The 22,026-nt window shown below is 40.6% G+C and overlaps 1 protein-coding gene across 1 annotated transcript in view; it reads left to right on the top strand.

Moving 5' to 3' along the window:
* LOC139449114 (inositol 1,4,5-trisphosphate-gated calcium channel ITPR2-like) overlaps positions 1-22,026 on the top strand; it is a 164,825-nt gene that overhangs the window by 117,606 nt on the left and 25,193 nt on the right. Inside the window, exons 44-58 of the mRNA XM_071230598.1 lie at positions 3,237-3,315; positions 4,164-4,367; positions 4,704-4,775; positions 5,469-5,598; positions 6,523-6,661; positions 6,935-7,087; positions 7,543-7,699; positions 8,829-8,926; positions 10,597-10,696; positions 12,605-12,679; positions 13,536-13,769; positions 14,951-15,244; positions 15,796-15,897; positions 16,433-16,528; positions 20,792-20,875. Coding sequence (XP_071086699.1) covers positions 3,237-3,315; positions 4,164-4,367; positions 4,704-4,775; positions 5,469-5,598; positions 6,523-6,661; positions 6,935-7,087; positions 7,543-7,699; positions 8,829-8,926; positions 10,597-10,696; positions 12,605-12,679; positions 13,536-13,769; positions 14,951-15,244; positions 15,796-15,897; positions 16,433-16,528; positions 20,792-20,875 — 2,017 coding nt within the window. The remainder of the gene's footprint in view (positions 1-3,236; positions 3,316-4,163; positions 4,368-4,703; positions 4,776-5,468; positions 5,599-6,522; positions 6,662-6,934; positions 7,088-7,542; positions 7,700-8,828; positions 8,927-10,596; positions 10,697-12,604; positions 12,680-13,535; positions 13,770-14,950; positions 15,245-15,795; positions 15,898-16,432; positions 16,529-20,791; positions 20,876-22,026) is intronic.

The raw sequence follows: 22,026 nt of genomic DNA, 5'->3' as shown, positions 1-22,026 counted from the left end.
CCCTTTAGCTTTAATATAGACTTATAACAATTGTAGTGCTAACTTCACCATGTAGATCAGGACCCAGTTCAGCATTTTAAGAAATTCAATAGAGTCCTTGAGTTTTTTCTAATATACATGTATTTTGAATCTAGGTTCCCCCCCAACCTTTTTTGTTGACATTAGGTTATGACCGTTATCTTCCATTTATTTCAAACACAGGAGTACATGAATATCCCAATCAGATGTTGAGTAGTATAGACTCTAATTTAGTTGTTTGTTTGCTCTTCCAGGGATGCAACTTGGAACTAGTTCTCTAGCCAGTCAGACAGTGTAATGTTAGAGGTATCCTGGGCCAGTTTGCACAAAGCAATCTTAGCACTAAGATGATCGTAACTCCCATTGGCTTACAATAGTCGTAGTGCTAAGATCGACTCGTGCAAGTGGGCCCAGGGGGCTAGTAGAATTATAGGCATTATGGGAATGTTCTTGTGTTCTTACTATTCAGAACCCCGTGAGGATTCCATATCAGAATAGGTCCCCTTGGATGTGGTGGTCAGCTCAGTGACTCGATTGATAGAGTGTCCATGTACCCAGACAGTGTGGATCTATGTTCACAATATCAATCACTGGATTTGTGTGGTCCAGGTTATTTGCAGGCTGGTGTCATATTGTTGGAGTGAGTGAGTGAGTTGCGTTTAAAACCACTTTTAACAGTATTCCTGTTATATCACCGTGTTAGCTTAATGTGGGAGGAAAGCCCGAAGAGATTCAGGTCTAAGACATTTACCACTTTGGTGTAGCCCACGAGCACGGGTATGGTGCTGACAAACCTAGAAACATAATCAGGGCAAACCAGGATTTAAACCCACAATCATAGGTTCCTGGCATGCCCAAGGGACACAACTCTGCACAGCGAATTGCAGGAGCTGGAATATTGCTGAGTGTGGCATTAGGCAACAAACAAATTATTCAGGCCAGTGAAAGTCAAGTTGCATCCCTGTCTTCCTTCTGTTCTGCCAGATTGCTTCTTTTATTCTGCACTTTCTTTGATTCAGTGATGGGAATCGAGGTGATGGGATTTTTGAGGATTTAAGCAGACGGTAACAGTGACCATGTATTGTGTGACGTGTGTTAACAGCCTAACCAATGTTGATTTAACAAGTTATTCCCTGTGTGTGTTGTAAAAAACAACTAAATTGAGATTAAAGCTTAGAATGAGAACATTGTTTTTGGATTGGGCCCACTTGCAGCTTATGCCATGGTCTAGCTGGCTGCCCTTGTGTACAATCATACTTGCAGCTGATGCCATGACCTGGCTGGCTGCCCTTGTGTACAATCATACTTGGTGCTGATGCCATGGCCTGTCTGGCTGCCCTTGTGTACAATCATACTTGCAGCTGATACCATGACCTGGCTGGCTGCCCTTGTGTACAATCATACTTGGTGCTGATGCCATGGCCTAGCTGGCTGCCCTTGTGTACAATCATACTTGCAGCTGATGCCATGTCCTAGCTGGCTGCCCTTGTGTACAATCATACTTGCTGCTGATGTCATGGCCTGACTGGCTGTCCTTGTGTACAATCATACTTGGTGCTGATGCCATGGTCTAGCTGGCTGTACTTGTGTACAATCATACTTGGTGCTGATGCCATGGTCTAGCTGGCTGCCCTTGTGTACAATCATACTTGTTGCTGATGCCATGGCCTGGCTGGCTGCCCTTGTGTACAATCATACTTGCAGCTGATGCCACGGCCTGGCTGGCTGCCCTTGTGTACAATCATACTTGCAGCTGATGCCACAACCTGGCTGGCTGCCCTTGTGTACAATCATACTTGCAGCTGATGCCACAACCTGGCTGGCTGTCCTTGTGTACAATCATACTTGCAGCTGATGCCACGGCCTGGCTGGCTGCCCTTGTGTACAATCATACTTGCAGCTGATGCCATGGCCTGGCTGGCTGCCCTTGTGTACAATCATACTTGCAGCTGATGCCATGGCCTGGCTGGCTGCCCTTGTGTACAATCATACTTGGTGCTGATGCCATGGCCTGGCTGGCCGCCCTTGTGTACAATTCTTCCCAAAACCAGGTTTTAACACTCACACTATTTATTGCATGTTTCTCTGCACTGGTCAGAAATACATATAATGCCTCACTTTTGATTGCTTGAGGCCTCAGCCTTGAGGGCTAAGGCCTCGTTCAATGGCCAAGTAGCTCTAACAAATATATTCAAACTGTATGAAACTGACAAAAAAATGCTTGTTTGCACAATAAAGGTCACATGACATTGATTGTTTATTTTTTTAAATTTGAGAAATCAAAAGTGTTAATTTTTTTTTTTTTTTACTGTTCAAGACTGAAAGAGTGCATAACTTCAGCATTCATACAGAAAATGTTTTGTAGCTTTTTGTTGCTTTAGTTTAGGGGCCTTTTCTTACAAAAAAAACAACCCAATTGTCTAGCCTGATACTGTAACTGCCAAAAATGATTAATTCCAATAAATAATCAATTTTTTTAACCTAATAAGCTGTTATTCATGACTGGCCTCCCCTGTAAACAGTTCACTTGCTGTGGTGGAAGCACTGCATGACAACCCACTGTGTGAGCTGTAGATATTGCAGATGGCTGCTAGTGATGGCCTGGGCAAGAATAAGTCCACGGCACTTGTTTGCTTGTAAGAGGGGACTGACATAACTGGGTTGGGTGGTCAGACTCGGTCACTTGGTTGATTTTGTGTCATTATACCCCAGTGGTGTGGGGTGTTGCTCATAATATCAACCACATGTTTGTCTGGCCCATATTTACAACCTGCAATGCGATAGCTGAAATATTGCTGATTAGGCATAAACCAACATCTATGTGTATTCGGGTCATCAAAATGTTTACAAAACCTGTGAAATATTGAAAATGTATGTGATCGCTTATATCATAGTTTGAAAAATGTTTTACAGTGATGTGAAGACAGCTGTTAAGTGAAATGTTTATTTGTTGTCCTGTAATTGTTTTGAGATGTTACAAATTGAAGGGGGCATGGATGGCCCAGTTGTCTAAGGCGCTTAAATCAATGATCAGCGTAATTTGAAGATAAGATATGCATCTCACTGATGAGACCAGCAATTCATAAATTCATAAATTGACTTTTCTGTTCAAGTAATTTTTAAGAATTATATTAGATTTATTAACATTGTATTATTTTGTAACACATGGTCAACTTATAAAGAAAATGTTTATATTCTGAATATTTGTATTTTCGCAGAGAACGCAGCCGCAGTGATGCTGAGGAAATGAGAGGAACTCTTCACTATCTGTTTGATGCTGTCATGCCGTTTCTGCAGGTGAGCTTCAGTACCTGGTTCAGTTCTGTAGATGATGTAAAACACCCATGGATGGGATTGATGCTTGGGATGATGAACATGATCACCTCTTGCTTTTTAATCATAAACAGAAGAATGTTGCTGCAATAAGTGACCCCCTACTCTCTGACCCTACCCGGGGAACACATTGACCAGGAACACATTTCCCTGTTGAATATTGACCAGGCATGCATTTCCCTGTTGAATATTGACCAGGCATGCATTTCCCTGTTGAATATTGACCAGGCATGCATTTCCCTGTTGAATATTGACCAGACATGCATTTCCCTGTTGAATATTGACCAGGCATGCATTTCCCTGTTGAATATTGACCAGGCATGCATTTCCCTGTTGAATATTGGCCAGGAACACATTTCCCTGTTGAATATTGACCAGGCATGCATTTCCCTGTTGAATATTGACCAGGCATGCATTTCCCTGTTGAATATTAACCAGGCATGCATTTCCCTGTTGAATATTGACCAGGCATGCATTTCCCTGTTGAAAGGATTTAGGTGTTCTGCCAGAGCTACTTCCAGCCCGACACCTGCATATATTAAAAATGCCCTCTGTTACAGGTGTTCTGCCAGAGCTACTTCCATTCCTACACCTGCCTGTATTAAAGACACCCTCTGTTACAGATGTTCTGCCGGAGCTACTTCCAGCCCGACACCTGCCTGTATTAAAGACGCCCTATGTTACAGGTGTTCTGCCAGAGCTACTTCCAGCCTGACATCTGCCTGTATTAAAGACACCCTCTGTTACAGGTGTTCTGCCGGAGCTACTTCCAGCCCGACACCTGCCTGTATTAAAGACACCATCTGTTACAGGTGTTCTGCCGGAGCTACTTCCAGCCCGACACCTGCACATTCCCCGAGGAAGCCAAGGAGCCAGAAAAGCTGTCAACGCTTACCATCTCCTTGGAGGCATTCTTGGAAGCCGTGGCGCCGCACATCAGCATTCAAAGACAGATGAAACTTCTCATCAACGCCGTGACTGCAATCATCACAGCATCTGGTGCAGTCTCAGTCAATGTGAGAGACGCAATACATCAAACTCAAGTATAGTCGTTCCCTAAACACAATTGTTTTAAATTCCACACTCTCTGCAGCCAGATTACTAAACATTTCTGCCATTAATTCTAATTCTAATGAGGCTAATGTTTTTTGTGTTAAGATAGAATATTACAATATTTTGTTTAAATTTTCCAAAGACTGTGCACAAAGTCACTCATTTGGTTTTGAATAAGTTTTTATTTTTATTTTTTGATTAATGTGTAAAAAATTTGTTTGCGTGAATCAAGTCACTGCCTCATGATAACCAATCAGTTTTGTTATTGTTAAGTGAGACCTATATTTATTTTAACGTAGAAAATGGAGGAGTTCCACGCGAAGTACGGAGGTGGCTTGGGATCTCAGGATGTCCGCAGTGACGCCAGGAAGGTGAGATGTTGGTACTAGCAGTCTCAGGGAGAAAAACTCATTGATGTAGTAAGGATAAGAATTTATGGATGAACAACTTCTTTATTACAATTAAGAGCGACGTTTCGGTGTAGGTTCTAACACCGTTATCAAGCAAGTGATTTACAGAGTGCAGTAAGCAAGTATATATACACGTAGGAGGCAATGTTTATACATTACGGGCTTCATCCTTTGATCATGGCACTGACTTCACCCATGGTCATCATCACAGCCCTTGTGTGTACACAGCAGGCATCGCTACTCCAGTATACAATATCTACCCTACTGTATAAACATTGCCTCCAGAGCTGAAGATTCCCGACATGGGCACAATGTGTGAAGCCCATTTCTGGTGTCCCACCATGATATTGCTGGAAAAGCTTAAAACCATTCTCATAAAGAGGCGACTTTGCTTGTCGTAAGAGGTGACTCACGGGATCGGGTGGTCAGGCTCACTGACTTGGTTGAAGCATGTCATCCATCCCAATTGTGTGGATCGATGCTCGTGATGTCAATCACTTAATTGTCTGATCTAGACTCAATTATTTACAGACTGCCATCATATAGCTGGAATATTGCTGAGTGCGGCGAAAACAAACAGAGAAAAAACTCCATCAGTTTATGAACAGTTTGTGTTTCCTGTTTTGCTGTGACCACATTGTTCTGTATGCACAGAGGTATGAGGACTACTTTGATGGTGAGGAAGACATCAACTTGAAGCTGAACGTGTTCGCCGTCAACATGCACCTGGCCTACGGTGGTATCAATGATGTCCAAACACAGATCGGCTTTCCCAGTAGAGAAGGTAGGTGGCTATAGAACGAAGGGATGACAGAAGGACGGAGGGTGGGGATGTCAAGGATGTCCTGACACAGATCGGCTTTCCCAGTAGAGAAGGTAGGGGGCTATAGAACGAAGGGATGACAGAAGGACGGAGGGTGGGGATGTCAAGGATGTCCAGACACAGATCGGCTTTCCCAGTAGAGAAGGTAGGTGGCTATAGAACGAAGGGATGACAGAAGGACGGAGGGTGGGGATGTCAAGGATGTCCTGACACAGATCGGCTTTCCCAGTAGAGAAGGTAGGTGGCTATAGAACGAAGGGATGACAGAAGGACGGAGGGTGGGGATGTCAAGGATGTCCAGACACAGATCGGCTTTCCCAGTAGAGAAGGTAGGTGGCTATAGAACGAAGGGATGACAGTAGGACGAATGGAATGACAGATTGCTGATATCCACACAAGATCAATGAATAATCAACAAATTATATTGAAAGACACTAGCTTTACAAACAAACAAGGCAATAGAATAGGTCAAATACCTGGCAGCGGCAATAAATAATAGGCCCCAGAATTAATGTAAGTGCACTCATGAAATTTCAGAATTTCGTGACTGTTGAATGTCTTAAATTGGCCTGTCTCAGTTCTTGAATGCGAATAGTATTGGAAGCTGGCAGAAAATCAGTGTTTACAACAAGGCAGAAGTCCCACACCAGGTCGTAAAAAACCCTCAATTGCTCTCTTGTCGTAATTACAGCCTTCTAGAAACTGTCCCATCCTGAAACTCCTTTAACAATCAAGCCTGCCATAGTGATGTTTACAAGTGGTAACTCTATTTCACTCACTGCCGCCCTCGATATTTTGCATTTGGTGCCACTGTCTTTTACAACATACACATTTACAACATTTACTTCTGCATAACACTTATTGACTGCTTTCTCTCACATCCAGAATACTCTGAGATTGGGGGAGACGAGGAACTCCCCCTGGGGGCAGAGTTCCAGGAGCACTTGCGGTGCTTCATCGACCCCCACGGAAGGACCCCCGAGGCCAAGTACAGCATGGCAGAGAAACTTGTCAAACAGCTGTTGTAAGTAGCCAACAAACAAAACGTCACCAGATCCTGCCACTTCAAAGGGATGCAACTCTGCCCATGGTTATCAGAGGTGTTGCAGCACATGTTAGAAACGTGGGACTGTGACATTAGATGATCGCTAGGATCCCTAATCTGGTTAAAGTCCTTCTTTCAACAGTGAAGTTTAACAATGTGGAATGACAATAACAACATCACTTGATAGAATGAACAGGCATAGCCTCAGACTGCTGAGTCAGGTTAGTTCTGCTACAGCCTTTTTGCTTACAGCATCTCGGCGACGTTAAACAACCTGAGCGAGAAGGAGAAGATCGAGCAGACGGAGCTGGATGAGAAGTGTCTGCAGCTGCTGCGTGGCCTCATCCACAACGAGATCATCAAGCTTCCCCTCGACTGGGAGCTCCATGTCAAGAGCAATAGGAAGTAAGGGGAGATAACTGCACTGTCACCGTATCCTGCATCTTTGTCAGAGCCGAGACTTAACTATGATGTAATCATGAACAAATTGTAAATGGTTGCAAATAATTTACTTAAAGAGTCCAGGGCCCACTTGCACAAAGCGATCTTAGCACTAAGATGATCGTAACTCCCATCCTTTAACATAGGCTTACGATAGTCTTAGCGCTAAGATCGCTTTGTGCAAATGGGCCCTGGAGGATACGAAAATTATGGCAGTTTGAATCATGAAAACCAATCCAAGTCGTAATCTGCATGTTACACATGACTGGTATGAAACACACTTAAAGAGTGTCAGTGGTTCAGTCTAGCATTGAAATCCCAATCTGTAGTAGGCTTAAGGCTTTTGTGTGTTACATGACATGATGATTGCATCAGACAATATTGGTAAGTCTTGTTGACATTCTGCTACTGTTGCATAGGCAGCTGAAGGTGATCGAGTCGGTCCAGTTCGCTCTCAACTCCTACAATGTGATTGAGAGCACACTCAACCATCTGTCTCGGCCCCAGGACAATATCATACGGGAGTTACTGGCCTTCCTGGCGGCGCTACTGTTTGGGGGCAACTACGCAGTGCAGGTGAGCTAACTTGACAAGCCTCTTTCGCACATGGGCACTGTGGCTGAGATGCCGCAATTTGCTGTGCAATGGTAATTTGTTTTGTTTGTTGTTTAATGCCTCACTCAGCAATATTTCAGTTACCGTATACGACGTAATAAGCGCCCACAGCGATATTTGCTAATATATTGGCTAGTGAACAATCCCAATTAGCACCCCTTCTGATTGATCAATTTCACACAAGATTTATTTATTCTTGTGTAATTCGTGTGTAATATGCATCCTTAATTATGGGAAATTAAATTCTGGAAAAATATATCTGTTGTATATTAACATTTCAGGCTGTCAGCATAATCCACGAAATTTACAACCTTTCAACTCTGTTTTTTTTCACCAAAATGATATTCTAATAAGAGCCCCCTGTTTCTAATTTTGAGAGCATCCTGGGCGCTTATTATGTCGAATACAGTATATGATGGCGGTCTGTAAATAATAGATTAGGGACCAGACAATCCAGTGATTGACATCATGAGCATTGATCCATGCAATTGGAATACGATGAAATTTTGTTTCTCAAACTCATATACTAGATGTTTTTCAACTGTTTGAGAAAAGGAATCCAGTGATTGACATCATGAGCATTGATCCATGCAATTGGAATACAATGAAATCTTGTTTCTCAAACTCATAAACTAGATGTTTTTCAACTGTTTGAGAAAAGGAGTACCGTATTCGACGTAATAAGCACCCAGGGCGCTTTCAAAATTAGAAATAGGAGGCTCTAATTAGAATATTATTTTGGTGACAGCCTGAAATGTTTATATACGACACATATATTTTTCCAGAATTGAATTGCCTATAATTAAGGGTGCATATAACACACGAGTGCGTATTATACACAAATAAATAAGTGTTGTGTACATTGATCAATCGGAAGGGGTGCTAACCAGGATTGTTCACTAGCCAATACATTTGCAAATATCGCCGTGGGCACTTATTAGAGCGGGGCGTTTATTATGTCGAAGACGGTATCCAGAGTCTTTATTTTAGATACAAGTTGTTCCTAATGTCATGAAATCTGTTGTGACATGAAGCAATGTATTGTGATGACTAAGCCTGTTTCTTGAGAGGTTGGTCTCTGTTGTTTCAGATGAGTTTGATCGCCTACTTCACCGGCACTCGAGAGGAAACTTTCTTCTTCGCCATCAAGACCCGGATGCAGCTATCCAGCGTAGCAACACGGGAGAAGTAAGTTTGTTTATATTTAAGAATTACTTCATGAAAAAAATATTTTTCTCTTGACGAAGTATAGGCAGTAAATACAGGGAAGACCTCGAGGGACATGACCTGTGATCTCTCCCCTCCTCCAAACCTTCCCCTCCCAACAGGAAATTATATGTAAGTGTAGAACTCCCTCGGGAATGGCAGCAACCCACCAACTAGGTCTCACACTGATCACTTCTGTTGTAGAGCTGGGACAAGGTACTTGGGTACTTGGGTACTCGGGTACTCAGGTACTCGGGTCGGATGGGTACTAGGGCTGTTACGATTCACTCGCGTATTCGGTGAATGGAACCGTATCCATTCATGAATTGAATTCGTTGTTCGTGGCCACTAGAATAGAATATTTATGAATATGCAAGCATATGCATTTACATAAACAAATACCCATAAGAACATATTTTATGCATAGATTTCTTCAAAAGACAACACTCTTATACTATTTAATTTGACAGTATCGTGGTCATTGGTCCCTGTCGCATTTGAGCAGATACTAGTACCTGGATAAGTGCAGTATATAAATGAATAATATATTAATAATATATTAATAATATATTAGTAATATATTAATAATTAACAAACCATGTCAAATAATTTATGCTGTTGTTGCCTCACTGAACATGCTGAATATGACAAATAATACATCACCTGCTGACTTATTATTGTATTCGTGAATTAATATTCGTATTCGCTACCCTATATTCATGATACGAATCGTATTCACCTCATTGTCTATTCGTTACAGCCCTCATGGGTACTATGTAGGACTGGGGTACCTATGGTTAGTCACGTGATATATTGGTTAATGACAAAACTTATCTAGTCACTAATGTTTCTTTCTGACAACGCACTAACTTTCATATGTTTGAATAAAGATAAAGCTTCAGTCAAATTCAGTGTATGCATGACCAGATCGTTTTATACGTGTCTCTAAATACATTTTGCCAGGGCTATGGTCAATCTTTTCCTAATCGGACAGTTTGTACCTATCACTTGAGACCTACAGCGGGTACCCGGGTAGGGTCGGGTAATAGGAGAGTGGGTACCCAGGTAGTAAAGTTGGACAGCCCTATTCTGTTGTGTAGTGGATAGAGAGTCTTCCCAGAGAGTGGAAGGTCGGTGATTTCATCCCCTTGCCACGTCATACCAAAAGACCATAGTAACTACTGTCAGAAGACATCTTTCTTGTGCTTTAAGGCACTAGTTTCAAACTGGCGACTATGCTTCGAAACATATTTTACAAATCTTTGATTATATATTTGAAAACTGAACAAAAAAAACATTCTGGAATTGTTAATAGACGGCCTAGATTGTATAGATTCCTTCTAAAGCGTGTAACTGTCGTTCGAAAAACCCTGTGTTAAATTTTTAAGGTTACATGATAAGAAAGAACATTCTGGTTGTCACTTTACTGATCTGGTAAGCAACGCCCTGATTGGTCAGATGAAAAGTCGTTTTTACGTGTCCCATAATGGGATGTCCTCAGATCTTTGTATTAGTCATTGCCGGAACTGATATCTGATTTTAATAAGATTGCCTCACAGATAGAAATATGCAGGTAAATCCGTGTTCTCTGATTCTTCCTTGTTAAATTTTTATGTGGATCTGTGTTTTCTGATCCTTCCTTGTTGTTTCAGACGCCTCCTTCACGCGATGCACACCGCAAAGGTTGAGGAGATGGTGGCCCAGACTAAGGCCCTTCAGAAGGCCATGAAGGCCGGCAATGTCAAGGGCATGGTAGGTACTGATGTCGACAGGGGGGCTAATTTGTTTATTAATTAGAGGTGGATGGCCCAGTTGTCTGAGGTGTTGCAGTTCAGTGAGTTGTGTCCCTTGGATGTGCCAGAAACCTGTGACCTGGGTTTGAATCCTGGTTTGTCCACTTTAGGTTTGTCAGCACCAAGGTCGTGGGTTTCACCGAAGTGGTGAACAGTTAGGGTTATCATCACCTTACACCTTCCTTCTACATGAAGCTGACACGCCATGATATAACTGAAAAACTGTTCAAAGCAGCGTTAAGTCCAACTTTCTCTTTATAAGAGGTTTTGGGCATGGATGAACCTTCTTTTACCATCAATATATTGATAAACTTCACTTAAATAAAATTGATATTTTACTTGTGTGGTCAAACTAATTATAATGTACTGGTAACTTTGTCTTAATGATAATTAATAATTTTTTACTCTCCTCTAATATCTTTCACCATTCATATTCACAATGATTATGCATGTTGAAATAGTAAATGCTACTTTTCCATTTCTTCAAGTAAAATAATATAATAATGTCTATGTGTATGTCATAATATTTGGTCATTTGTCCGATCAGCGTCTTATGTATACTTATACTTATGTATCTGTTCTATATGTCCTAGGTTTATGTATCTGTGTTCTATATGTCCTAAGTTTATGTATCTGTGTTCTATATGTCCTAAGTTTATGTATCTGTGTTCTATATGTCCTAAGTTTATGTATCTGTGTTCTATATGTCCTAAGTTTATGTATCTGGGTTCTATATGTCCTAGGTTTATGTATCTGTGTTCTATATGTCCTGGGGGGCACGGGTGGCCCAGTCATCTAAGGCGCTGCGATTCGCTGTGCAGAGTTGCGTCCCTTGGGCACGCCAGAAACCTATGATTGTGGGTTCGAATCCCGGGTTAGCCCCGATTATGTTTCTAGGTTTGTCAGCACCATACCCGTGCTCTAGGGTTTCACCGAAGTTGTAAACGTCTGAGACCTGCATCATTTGGGGCTTTCCTCCCACATTAAGCTGACACGCCGTGATATAACTGGAATAATGTTAAAAGCGGCGTTAAACCCAACTCACTCACTCACTATATGTCCTAGGTTTATATATCTGTGTTCTATATGTCCCAGGTTTATGTATCTGTGTTCTATATGTCCTAGGTTTATGTATCTGTGTTCTATATGTCCTAGGTGTATGTATCTGTGTTCTATATGTCCTAAGTTTATGTATCTGTGTTCTATATGTCCTAGGTTTATGTATCTGTGTTCTATATGTCCCAGGTTTATGTATCTGTGTTCTATATGTCCTAGGTTTATGTATCTGTGTTCTATATGTCCTAGGTTTATGTATCTGTGTTCTATATGTCCTGGGGCACGGGTGGCCCAGTCGTTTAAGGCGTTTGATGTGCAGAGTTGCGTCCCTTGGGCATTCCAGAAACCTATGTATCTGTGTTTATGTACCTGCGTTCTAGTAATGGGACGATGCACCGATACATCAGTGGATTGCTAGTTTTTACTTCTTGATACAAGTATCGATCACAATCACACACTAGGTAAAAGGTATCGATTCTTACCTTAAATGTATTCTTTGATAAATGTTGCACCAAACACTAATTACTAGTGAAAATGAGGAGTGAATGTGTAAATATTTTCATCCATTGTGCCATACTTGACACTGCCATCTGTAAATCATCAGTGTGCAAGGTATTTGGCCATCCAAGAGCACATGCAAGTATCGTGATACGTATCGGATCGTGAGCAAGGTATCGTGATACGTATCAGATCGCACAGTTGGTGTATCGTCCCAGTGTTCTATATGTGTTCTACCGTGTTCTATATCTCCTAGGCTTTGGTATCTATATGCCCCTGTGTGCACAATCTTTGCTTACCGTGTGTTTTGTAGGACCTGATGATGGCCAACCAGCTTGGATCTATGTTATCTCTTGCCAAACATTCCATGGTCAACATGCGGAATCCGGTACAAACTTAAACCTTTCTCTTTACATTTCTTCCTTGGATTGTCTCTAAAGCTATGTGTCATGAAAACATGTTTGTTGTGAACCTTATTCACAGGTGCAATCGTATAGCTGGAATATTGCAGAGTGTGGCATTAAACAAGCAAACAAATGTTTCAGAGCTCCAGATAAGCTTTTGGTGTTGTGGGTATTTTACCCATGCATTTTACAATCATTGGGTATCAGTAATTCTTTCTGGGTATTCAAATTTCTCTTACCCACTAGTTTTTACACATGTGGGTATTTAAGTTAAATATTTAAAAACACTATTCATCTAGTCCCTGCAATCTGGTGATATATGGGTTTGAGAGCTTTATAGGACTCAAAAATACCACGATACTTCCACACGAAAGTGTGATGGCAAATGATCATGATGTAACTGTCATCGTGGAGTTTGGCAAGGTTGACAGAATGCCCGTTTATAATTTCAAAATAAGTTGCTGATTTGCTAATCGAATACGCAGGGTTGCTTCACAATATTTTGATGATACGCACTAGTTTTATTTTTGTAGCATATATCTGTAATGTTCGTTGCATATTTGATACGCTTGGATTTGATTTTACTGCATATTTCTGCATTTCTGATGCATATTTTACGCAGATACGCAACTTATCTGGAGCTCTGTGTTTTTTTCACAATAACGCATTTCCCGGGTATGAAACTTTTATAACTTCAGAGACAATCCATGACTTTGTTTGTGAGCTTCTAGATCTGTATTTAATATTAATTTAAATCTTCTATGTGTTAATATTTTAAGAAACTCCCGCTTTATAAGTCTGAAATGATACAAGCTTGTATGACTGTTGTTGATTCTACAGATGGGGTCTCGTGGCTCCATGAAGCGGCCAATCAGCCGAGCCAGTAGGATGAGTGGGGGGATGGGGGGACACACCCTGATGATCCCCCAGGGACTGGGCCCCCCCAAGGTCGCTGTCAACGGCAACTCCATGAATGGGCTCGGTGGCCCACCGCCCAAGATGGAGGTCAGCAAGATCAAGTCTAAGAAGAAGTCAGAGGTGGCCCCGCTCGAAGAGGTGGACATCAAAATAGAGGTAGAGTCACTTGTTGCTTCACAAGTTCTTGGAGGTAGCATTATTCATCCACATGTCACAAAAAATAACCTGGACCAAAGAAATGTAATAAGTCAATGGCAAAAGTCAATACATCAATGACAGAACTAAAAAATGGCGGACAAGGCATAACAACGTATCAAAACGATACTGTTCGTGATTGGATGGATATGTATGATCTGGCCAATGAACATCGCGATAAGAAAAGCGCTTGACTTACAGCTCTATATATACAGCTGTAGCTATAGCTCCCTATGATTTTCCTATACAGAAAGTATGAAGCAAAGACACGCCCTGTTCAGAATTTCAATTACGATTTTTGATGGCTGTGCAGTGTTTTATTAAATCGATTCTGTAAGTAGAACTAATCCTTACTATTTACTTTTTAATTATGATATTACGAAATGTGTGAAATGTGTGACGACTTCAGAGTTCATGCATCTAAATTTTGATTCATTTGAGGGACCAAGATGCATGTCATGTCAACATGCGCCTATTGCAAGTTAAATCAAGTTCCTTTAATGGCATCCTGGCTGTAATAGAAGTGTTTGATTGTGGTTTGAATCCTGCCTTGATTATGTTCAAGGGCGGATCGAGCATTATTTGAAAGGGATGCGTCCTCTGTCAGATAGTTATACAGCCTACAACATACTACATTTGGATCTGCCTATGATGTTTGTAGGTTTGTCTGGACTGTGGCCGTGGGTTTTACCTGCGTAACTTTGGGCGATACTCCCAAAGCAGCATTAAATCCAACTCGCCCGCACGCCCGCCCCGCCCGCCCACCCACTCACTCACTCACTCACCCACAAACCTACCCACCCACCCACTCACTCACTCACTCACTCACTCACTCACTCACTCACTCACTCACTCCGGGCATCGGTGGGCCAGTTGTCTAAGGTGCCACGATTCGCTGCGCAGAGATGCCTATGATTATGGGTTCGAATCCCGGTTCGCCCCGATTAAGTTTCTAGGTTTGGCAGCACCATACCTGTGCTCGTTGGTTTCACTGAAGCGGTAAACGTCTGTGATCTGCATCACTTCATTCGTTTTTTCTCACATTAAGCTGACACGCCATGATATAACTGGAATGCTGTTAAAAGTGGCGTTAAACCCTACTCACTCACTCACTCACTCACTCACTCACTCACTCTTCCCAGGACATGGACGAGGAGGAGCTGCAGGAGCTGACTAGTGCTGCCATCTCCATGTCGGAGGAGCTGGACTTCAAGGACGATGGTTTCATTGAGCTGGTGCTGCGTGTGCTGGGACTCATGTGCGACAATCAACACAAAGGACTCCAGAACTACCTCAGGGAACAACCAGACAATATCAAGTCAGTGAATCTGGTTGCCGAGACAACAAGGTTCCTCAATATATTGTATTCAAGTATTTCGGACAAAACGGCGCCACTTATAGTGCAGTTGTTTGACACACTTGTGGAATACACTTCGGTGAGTTGATGGTGGAGGAAGTTTACAGAGATCTACAAGTAAAGGCAGATCTACGTCTTGCAATGCTTTTTTGAAATTTGACTTTAACTTTAAATCATAATTGTCTTAAGGTCCTTTTTAAAAGGCTGATAAATTAAAGGTACCGGTTTCTTTGATGATAATAAGGAATAGTAAGAAAAACAAGGTTCTCTTTAAGTCATCATGATGTTTTTAGGTAACAGTAGCTGGTATTATTCTTCATTATTCCAACAGTTGAAAATGTGAAAGAAAAATCAAGGTCACACTTAAAAAAATGCAAATTGTACACCCCACAACATGTATTAACTGGTCCATATTTGCGGGAAGATAATTTGTTTACATAGGGAAGTAGAAATTCTTTCTAAAATTATGGTGTTTTTCTTTATTCAACTAAAGAGATGCCATTTATGAATATTCAAACTGGTGAGTCATATGATTTATGTCAAATATGTAACTTGTTTCCAGGGTAACTAATCATTTACATTGTTATATTTTAAGTTGCCATGGTAACTGATCATGTGATGTGTTTCCAGGGTAACTTCCAGAACCAGTCTATAGTGTTTGACAACAAGATCTGCGATTACATCAACCACATACTCAGAGTAGGAGTCTACAAGAACTGCTCATTGGAACAGGTGATATTTTCTTGACAGCTACTCACATTGATCGTATTACATCGGACCGCTTCCATGATGTAGTGGACAGATCCCCTGCCCGGAGCTGAATGTCGTGGTTTAATCCCCATCCACATCATTCCAAAACATGTTAACAGATGGTACTTGTTCTTACCCTGCCTGGCGCTCGGGATTGAGGGGATAAAACAAGGACTGGTCGGCTTGGAAACAGTATACTGTGTCTGAGTGGGTTTAACTGCGGCATGGTATCTCAGTGGGCTGGCACTATAAAATTGTTTTTAGTCCGGACTAGTACAAGCAGCCACAAACACCACACACACACATGTGCATGTAAGTGAAATAATCTTGAATGCGACGTTTCAAATACCATTTTTACCTCACCTTAAATTGTGCAAGTAGAATGTGTAGCCCAGTGGTCCCAGGTCTTGTATTGCACTGCAGAGTTGCTTCCCTTTGGAAGTGCCAATTGTGGGTTCAAATCCAGTTCCATCCTGAATTTGTGTAAATGTTTAATATTTCTATTTCTGTTCGCCAGGTCTACACCGTAAAGAAGTCAATCGCGACTCTGATCAAATCTCTGACGGAGGAAAACCCACCCGAGAGGGAGGACGATGAAGATGCGTTGGCAAATGTAGGTCACATGATGTTGGGACGGTCTGGTAGCCTTGTGGTTAAAGCGTTCGCTCGTCACACCAAAGACCCACGTTCGAATCCCGACATGGGTACAGTGAGCGAAGCCCATTTCTGGTGTCCCCCGCTGTGATATTGCTGGAATATTGCTAAAAGCGGCGTAAAACCAAACTCACTCACTCACTCTAAGTATTATTTGCTTGACTCGGAAAGTAAATTAGCACGTAATTGTGTTTAGGAAATTACCTCTGTTGGGTATTGACACATGCTGTTTTTAATCAAATGCATGCATTTCTGTGCGTGAATTAATTGAAAGTAATTGGGTTTTGAATATTTTGGAGGGGTACTTTATGCAAATATGCATTTTATCCCCAGCAAAAAACATGAAAACTTATATGACATTCCTTATGTGCTTGTGTTCTAAGTTATAACTACAGTTATATTTGCTAAGTACGTAGCTTTGAAAAAAGTTAAGTTCATCGACGTTCAACTAGGTTTGTTAACTGCAGTTCGATCTCTGAAAACATATTTTCCCCTTGCCTTTAATAAGAGCTCCCCATCCTGTCAAGTATTTTTAGTTTTAAGTCCCTTAAGTTTCTACGGTATATAATATCTGTAAAATGTTACCAAATGAATGAGATTGATATTTAAAATTTTTTAGATGTTACTTTTTCTGCTTGAAAGTAAGAAAAAAGTTATTGACTGTGTACAAGTGTTTTTAGTACTACCCAAAGTTGTTGTTAAGAGAGTATGATGCGTCTAGCCAAACAGAGACTTCATAATATGGGTTTGTATGAGTGTACTTGAATTAGCATTCAACCAGAAGATTTTTCTGGAAAGCATTATGTGGATAACTTTTGTTTATGTCACTTTTGTGTACACGTGTAGTTAAGATTACTTTGTTCGTTTAGTTTCTTGCTTTTAGTGTGATCTTTATTGTGATCTTTATTGTGATCTTTATTGTGATCTTTAGTGCGATCTATAGTGAGATCTATAGTGTGATCTATAGTGTGATCTTTATTGTGATCTATAGTGTGATCTTCAGTGTGATCTTTATTGTGATCTTTATTGTGATCTTTAGTGCGATCTATAGTGAGATCTATAGTGTGATCTATAGTGTGATCTATAGTGTGATCTTCAGTGTGATCTTTATTGTGATCTTTAGTGTGATCTTTATTGTGATCTTTAGTGTGATCTTTAGTGTGATCTATAGTGCGATCTATAGTGAGATCTATAGTGTGATCTATAGTTTGATCTTTAGTGTGATCTTCAGTGTGATCTTTAGTGTGATCTATAGTCCGATCTATAGTGTGATCTTTAGTGTGATCTTTAGTGTTATCTTTAGTGCTTCACATGACCAAGACTATGTTATTTGGAATTAGAACTGTAATGCAACATCAGTTCAACAACTGAAGCCATTCTATTAACTAAACCAGTATTATTCATAGTTTAGATGTAGCTGTTAGTGTCAGTTCAATGTAATGACAATAATACTCCCAATACTCTAACATCTGTGAAGATCAGGTTTAGAATTAGTCTTCAGCAACCCATGCTTGTTGTTGGAGGCGACTGACGGGATCGGGTGGTCAGGCTCACTGACTAGTTTATGCATGTCATTGTATCCTAATTGTGTCGATCAATGCTCATGATCCATATCAATCTCTGGATTGTCTGGTTGAGACTTGATTATTTACAGACCACCATCATATAGCTGGAATATTGCTGAGTGTGACGTTAAACAACAAACACAAACCAAACTTGATGTCCAGACTACTTGAAGAATGAGAAGATCTGATGCATGATCCTGGACTTGTGTCAAGAAAGGGTTTAAGTTGGCCCAGATTAATGGTCACGATAGTATGCCAAGATGGGAAAGTTACATGTTGTAAATACAGGATGAAAACCCGAGATCAACAGATGCCTTGCCTGTCCTTGAATTCTCACTTGTATTATCTTACAAGTGTTCCGACCTGTATAATGTCATGTTCAATGTTTCAACTGTGAGTGTTTGGTTTACTGTTTCCGTGATGAATTGATGATTGGTTTACTGTTTCCGTGATGAGTTGATGATTGGTTTACTGTTTGTGTGATGAGTTGATGATTGGTTTACTGTTTGTGTGATGAGTTGATGATTGGTTTACTGTTTGTGTGATGAGTTTTTGTGTGGTTTACTGTTTCCGTGATGAGTTGATGATTGGTTTACTGTTTGTGTGATGAGTTTTTGTGTGGTTTACTGTTTCTGTGATGTGTTGATAATTGGTTTACTGTTTCCGTGATGAGTTGATGATTGGTTTACTGTTTGTGTGATGAGTTGATGATTGGTTTACTGTTTGTGTGATGAGTTGATGATTGGTTTACTGTTTGTGTGATGAGTTTTTGTGTGGTTTACTGTTTCTGTGATGAGTTGATAATTGGTTTACTGTTTCCGTGATGAGTTGATGATTGGTTTACTGTTTGTGTGATGAGTTGATGATTGGTTTACTGTTTGTGTGATGAGTTGATGATTGGTTTACTGTTTGTGTGATGAGTTTTTGTGTGGTTTACTGTTTCCGTGATGAGTTGATGATTGGTTTACTGTTTGTGTGATGAGTTTTTGTGTGGTTTACTGTTTCTGTGATGAGTTGATGATTGGTTTACTGTTTGTGTGATGAGTTGATAATTGGTTTACTGTTTCCGTGATGAGTTGATAATTAGTTTACTGTTTCCGTGATGAGTTGATGATTGGTTTATTGTTTCTCTGATGAGTTGATAATTAGTTTACTGTTTCCGTGATGAGTTGAATATTGATTTTCAGTTTGTGTGATGAGTTGATAATTGGTTTACTGTTCCCGTGATGAGTTGATGAATGGTTTACTGTTTCCGTGATGAGTTAATGATTAGTTTACTGTTTCTGTGATGAGTTGATGATTGGTTTACTGTTTGTGTGATGAGTTGATGATTGCTTTACTTTTCCGTGATGAGTTTATCATTAGTTTACTGTTTCCTTGATGAGTTGAATATTGGTTTTCAGTTTGTGTGATGAGTTGATAATTGGTTTACTGTTTGTGTGATGAGTTGATAATTGGTTTACTGTTTCCGTGATGAGTTGATAATTAGTTTACTGTTTCCGTGATGAGTTGATGATTGGTTTACTGTTCCCGTGATGAGTTGATGATTGGTTTACTGTTCCCGTGATGAGTTGATGATTGGTTTACTGTTAATGTGATGAGTTGATGATTGGGTTGCTGTTTCCGTGATGAGTTGTTGTTTGGTTTACTGTTTCTGTGATGAGTTGTTGTTTGGTTTACTGTTTCCGTGATGAGTCGATGATTGGTTTACTGTTTCTGTGATGAGTTGAATATTGGTTTACTGTTTCCGTGATGAGTTGATAATTGGTTTACTGTTTCCGTGATGAGTTGATGATTGGTTTACTGTTTCCGTGATGAGTTGATGATTGGTTTACTGTTTCTGTAATGAGTTGATGATTGGTTTACTGTGTTTTGTGTGGTTTACTGTTTCTGTGATGAGTTGATGATTGGTTTACTGTTTCTGTGATGAGTTGATGATTGGTTTACTGTTTCTGTGATGAGTTGATGATTGGTTTACTGTTTCCGTGATGAGTTGATGATTTGTTTACTGTTTCCGTGATGAGTTGATATTTGGTTTTCAGTTTGTGTTATGAGTTGATAATTGGTTTACTGTTTCCGTGATGAGTTGATGATTGGTTTACTGTTTCCGTGATGAGTTGTTGTTTGGTTAACTGTTTGTGTGATGAGTTGTTGTGTGGTTTACTGTTTCCGTGATGAGTTGTTGTGTGGTTTACTGTTTCCATGATGAGTTGATAATTGGTTTTAAGTTTACCTTATGGGTCGACAATTGGCTTACTGTTTACTTGATAAGTTAATAACTGTTATAGTTACCTGATGAGTTGAAGATAGGTTTACTGTTTACTTGTTGAGTTGACAATTTTGTTTATTGTTTACCTGCTATGTTAATGATTGGTTGACTTATTACCTGCTAGGTTAATAACTGTTATATTTACCTGATGACTTGATGATTGGCTTATTGTTCACCAGATAAGTTGATTGGTTTACTGTTTCCGTGATGAGTTGATGATTGATTTGTCTTTTGCCTTAAGGTTAATGATATTGGTTGAGTGTTGATGTCCTTGATGGAGTGCATGGGAACGGCAGTGGCAGTGTGGAAGTATGACTACATTTTCTTCTTATACTTTAACACCTCTCTCCTGGATTGATGGCATAACAATCAACATGGACTGTTCCAGGACTTGCCTGACCTAGCGGGCAACTACACCCGACCTGCCCCACAACTACACCAGAACTTTGCCAGAATTGAGCACTCCACTCAAGTAATGAGTACCATATTTTCTTGAGTATAGTGCGCACCCATGTATAATGCCGACCCCCCTCTAGCGGATTCAGAATTTTGAAAAAAAATAATCGAATACCAAGCGCAGAAATAAATTACACCGTACCCCTTCAGCGAAGTCTGGCAAAGGAACGGGTGAATTTGAGATAAAAAAAACACCAGACATGTTGATTTACTGTTTAAATAGTAGTTTTTGTTTTGCTAGGCATTGTTTTATATCCAAGGATTAAGATTACCTTGTGTAGGATCCACCATGAAAGCAAGTCATTTAAGGGATATTTACAGCACCCATCCTCGTCCCACCCACCATGTTAGAATTGATCCCAGCTGATTGTGTGAGGCAACTCTCATACATCGGTTGGTCAAGTGTTCAGATACCATGTCATCATACTCTCAAGGAGTGGATCTTTGCTCACAATATCAGTCACTGGTTGTCTGGTCCAGATGTGATTATTTCCAGGCCACTGTCCTATAAGCTGGAATATTGGATGTGTGGCATTACAGACAAACAAACAAACACACACAGAGACACAGACACACACACACATAGAAACTCACACACATAGATTCACACAAACAGGGTCGGTCGGGTAGCCTGATGGTTAAAGCGTTCGCTTGTCACGCCGATAACCCGGGTTCGACTCCCGACATGGGTACAATGTGTGAAGCCCATTTCTGGTGTTCCTTGCCGTGATATTGCTGGAATACACAAACACACAGACACACACAAATACAAACACACGATGATGATCAATGTTTTTTAACTTATCACTGTTTTCACTGAACTGATTATCCATTGTTAATGACCCTCTCCCAAAGACCGCATGCATTAATACTTTCCTTGAGACTCTCATTTCTGATGGTACTCTCCCTCATGTTCTCTCGTCCCTTCAATACATGGCAGGCTCCTACACCATTCCACTGACAGACTGGATTCTGGGAACAACAGGTCTACAATATGCAACTAAAGAATTGAAAGATTGGTCCAACAATATGATGACATGTCCTGTTTCCAGATGTTTTTTATGCATTTGGAACACACAAGGGGAAGGAAAATAGTATATTTAAGATTTGTTGCACTATTTTAAAAGTTCATATTGTAATCAGGGACTGTTTCCAGTCTACCCTACA

The sequence above is a fragment of the Haliotis cracherodii genome, unplaced genomic scaffold (genome assembly GCF_022045235.1).
Source record: "Haliotis cracherodii isolate W230 unplaced genomic scaffold, xgHalCrac1.p SCAF_7, whole genome shotgun sequence".
Lineage (NCBI taxonomy): Eukaryota > Metazoa > Mollusca > Gastropoda > Lepetellida > Haliotidae > Haliotis > Haliotis cracherodii.
This window is presented reverse-complemented; position numbering and strand designations above follow the sequence as displayed.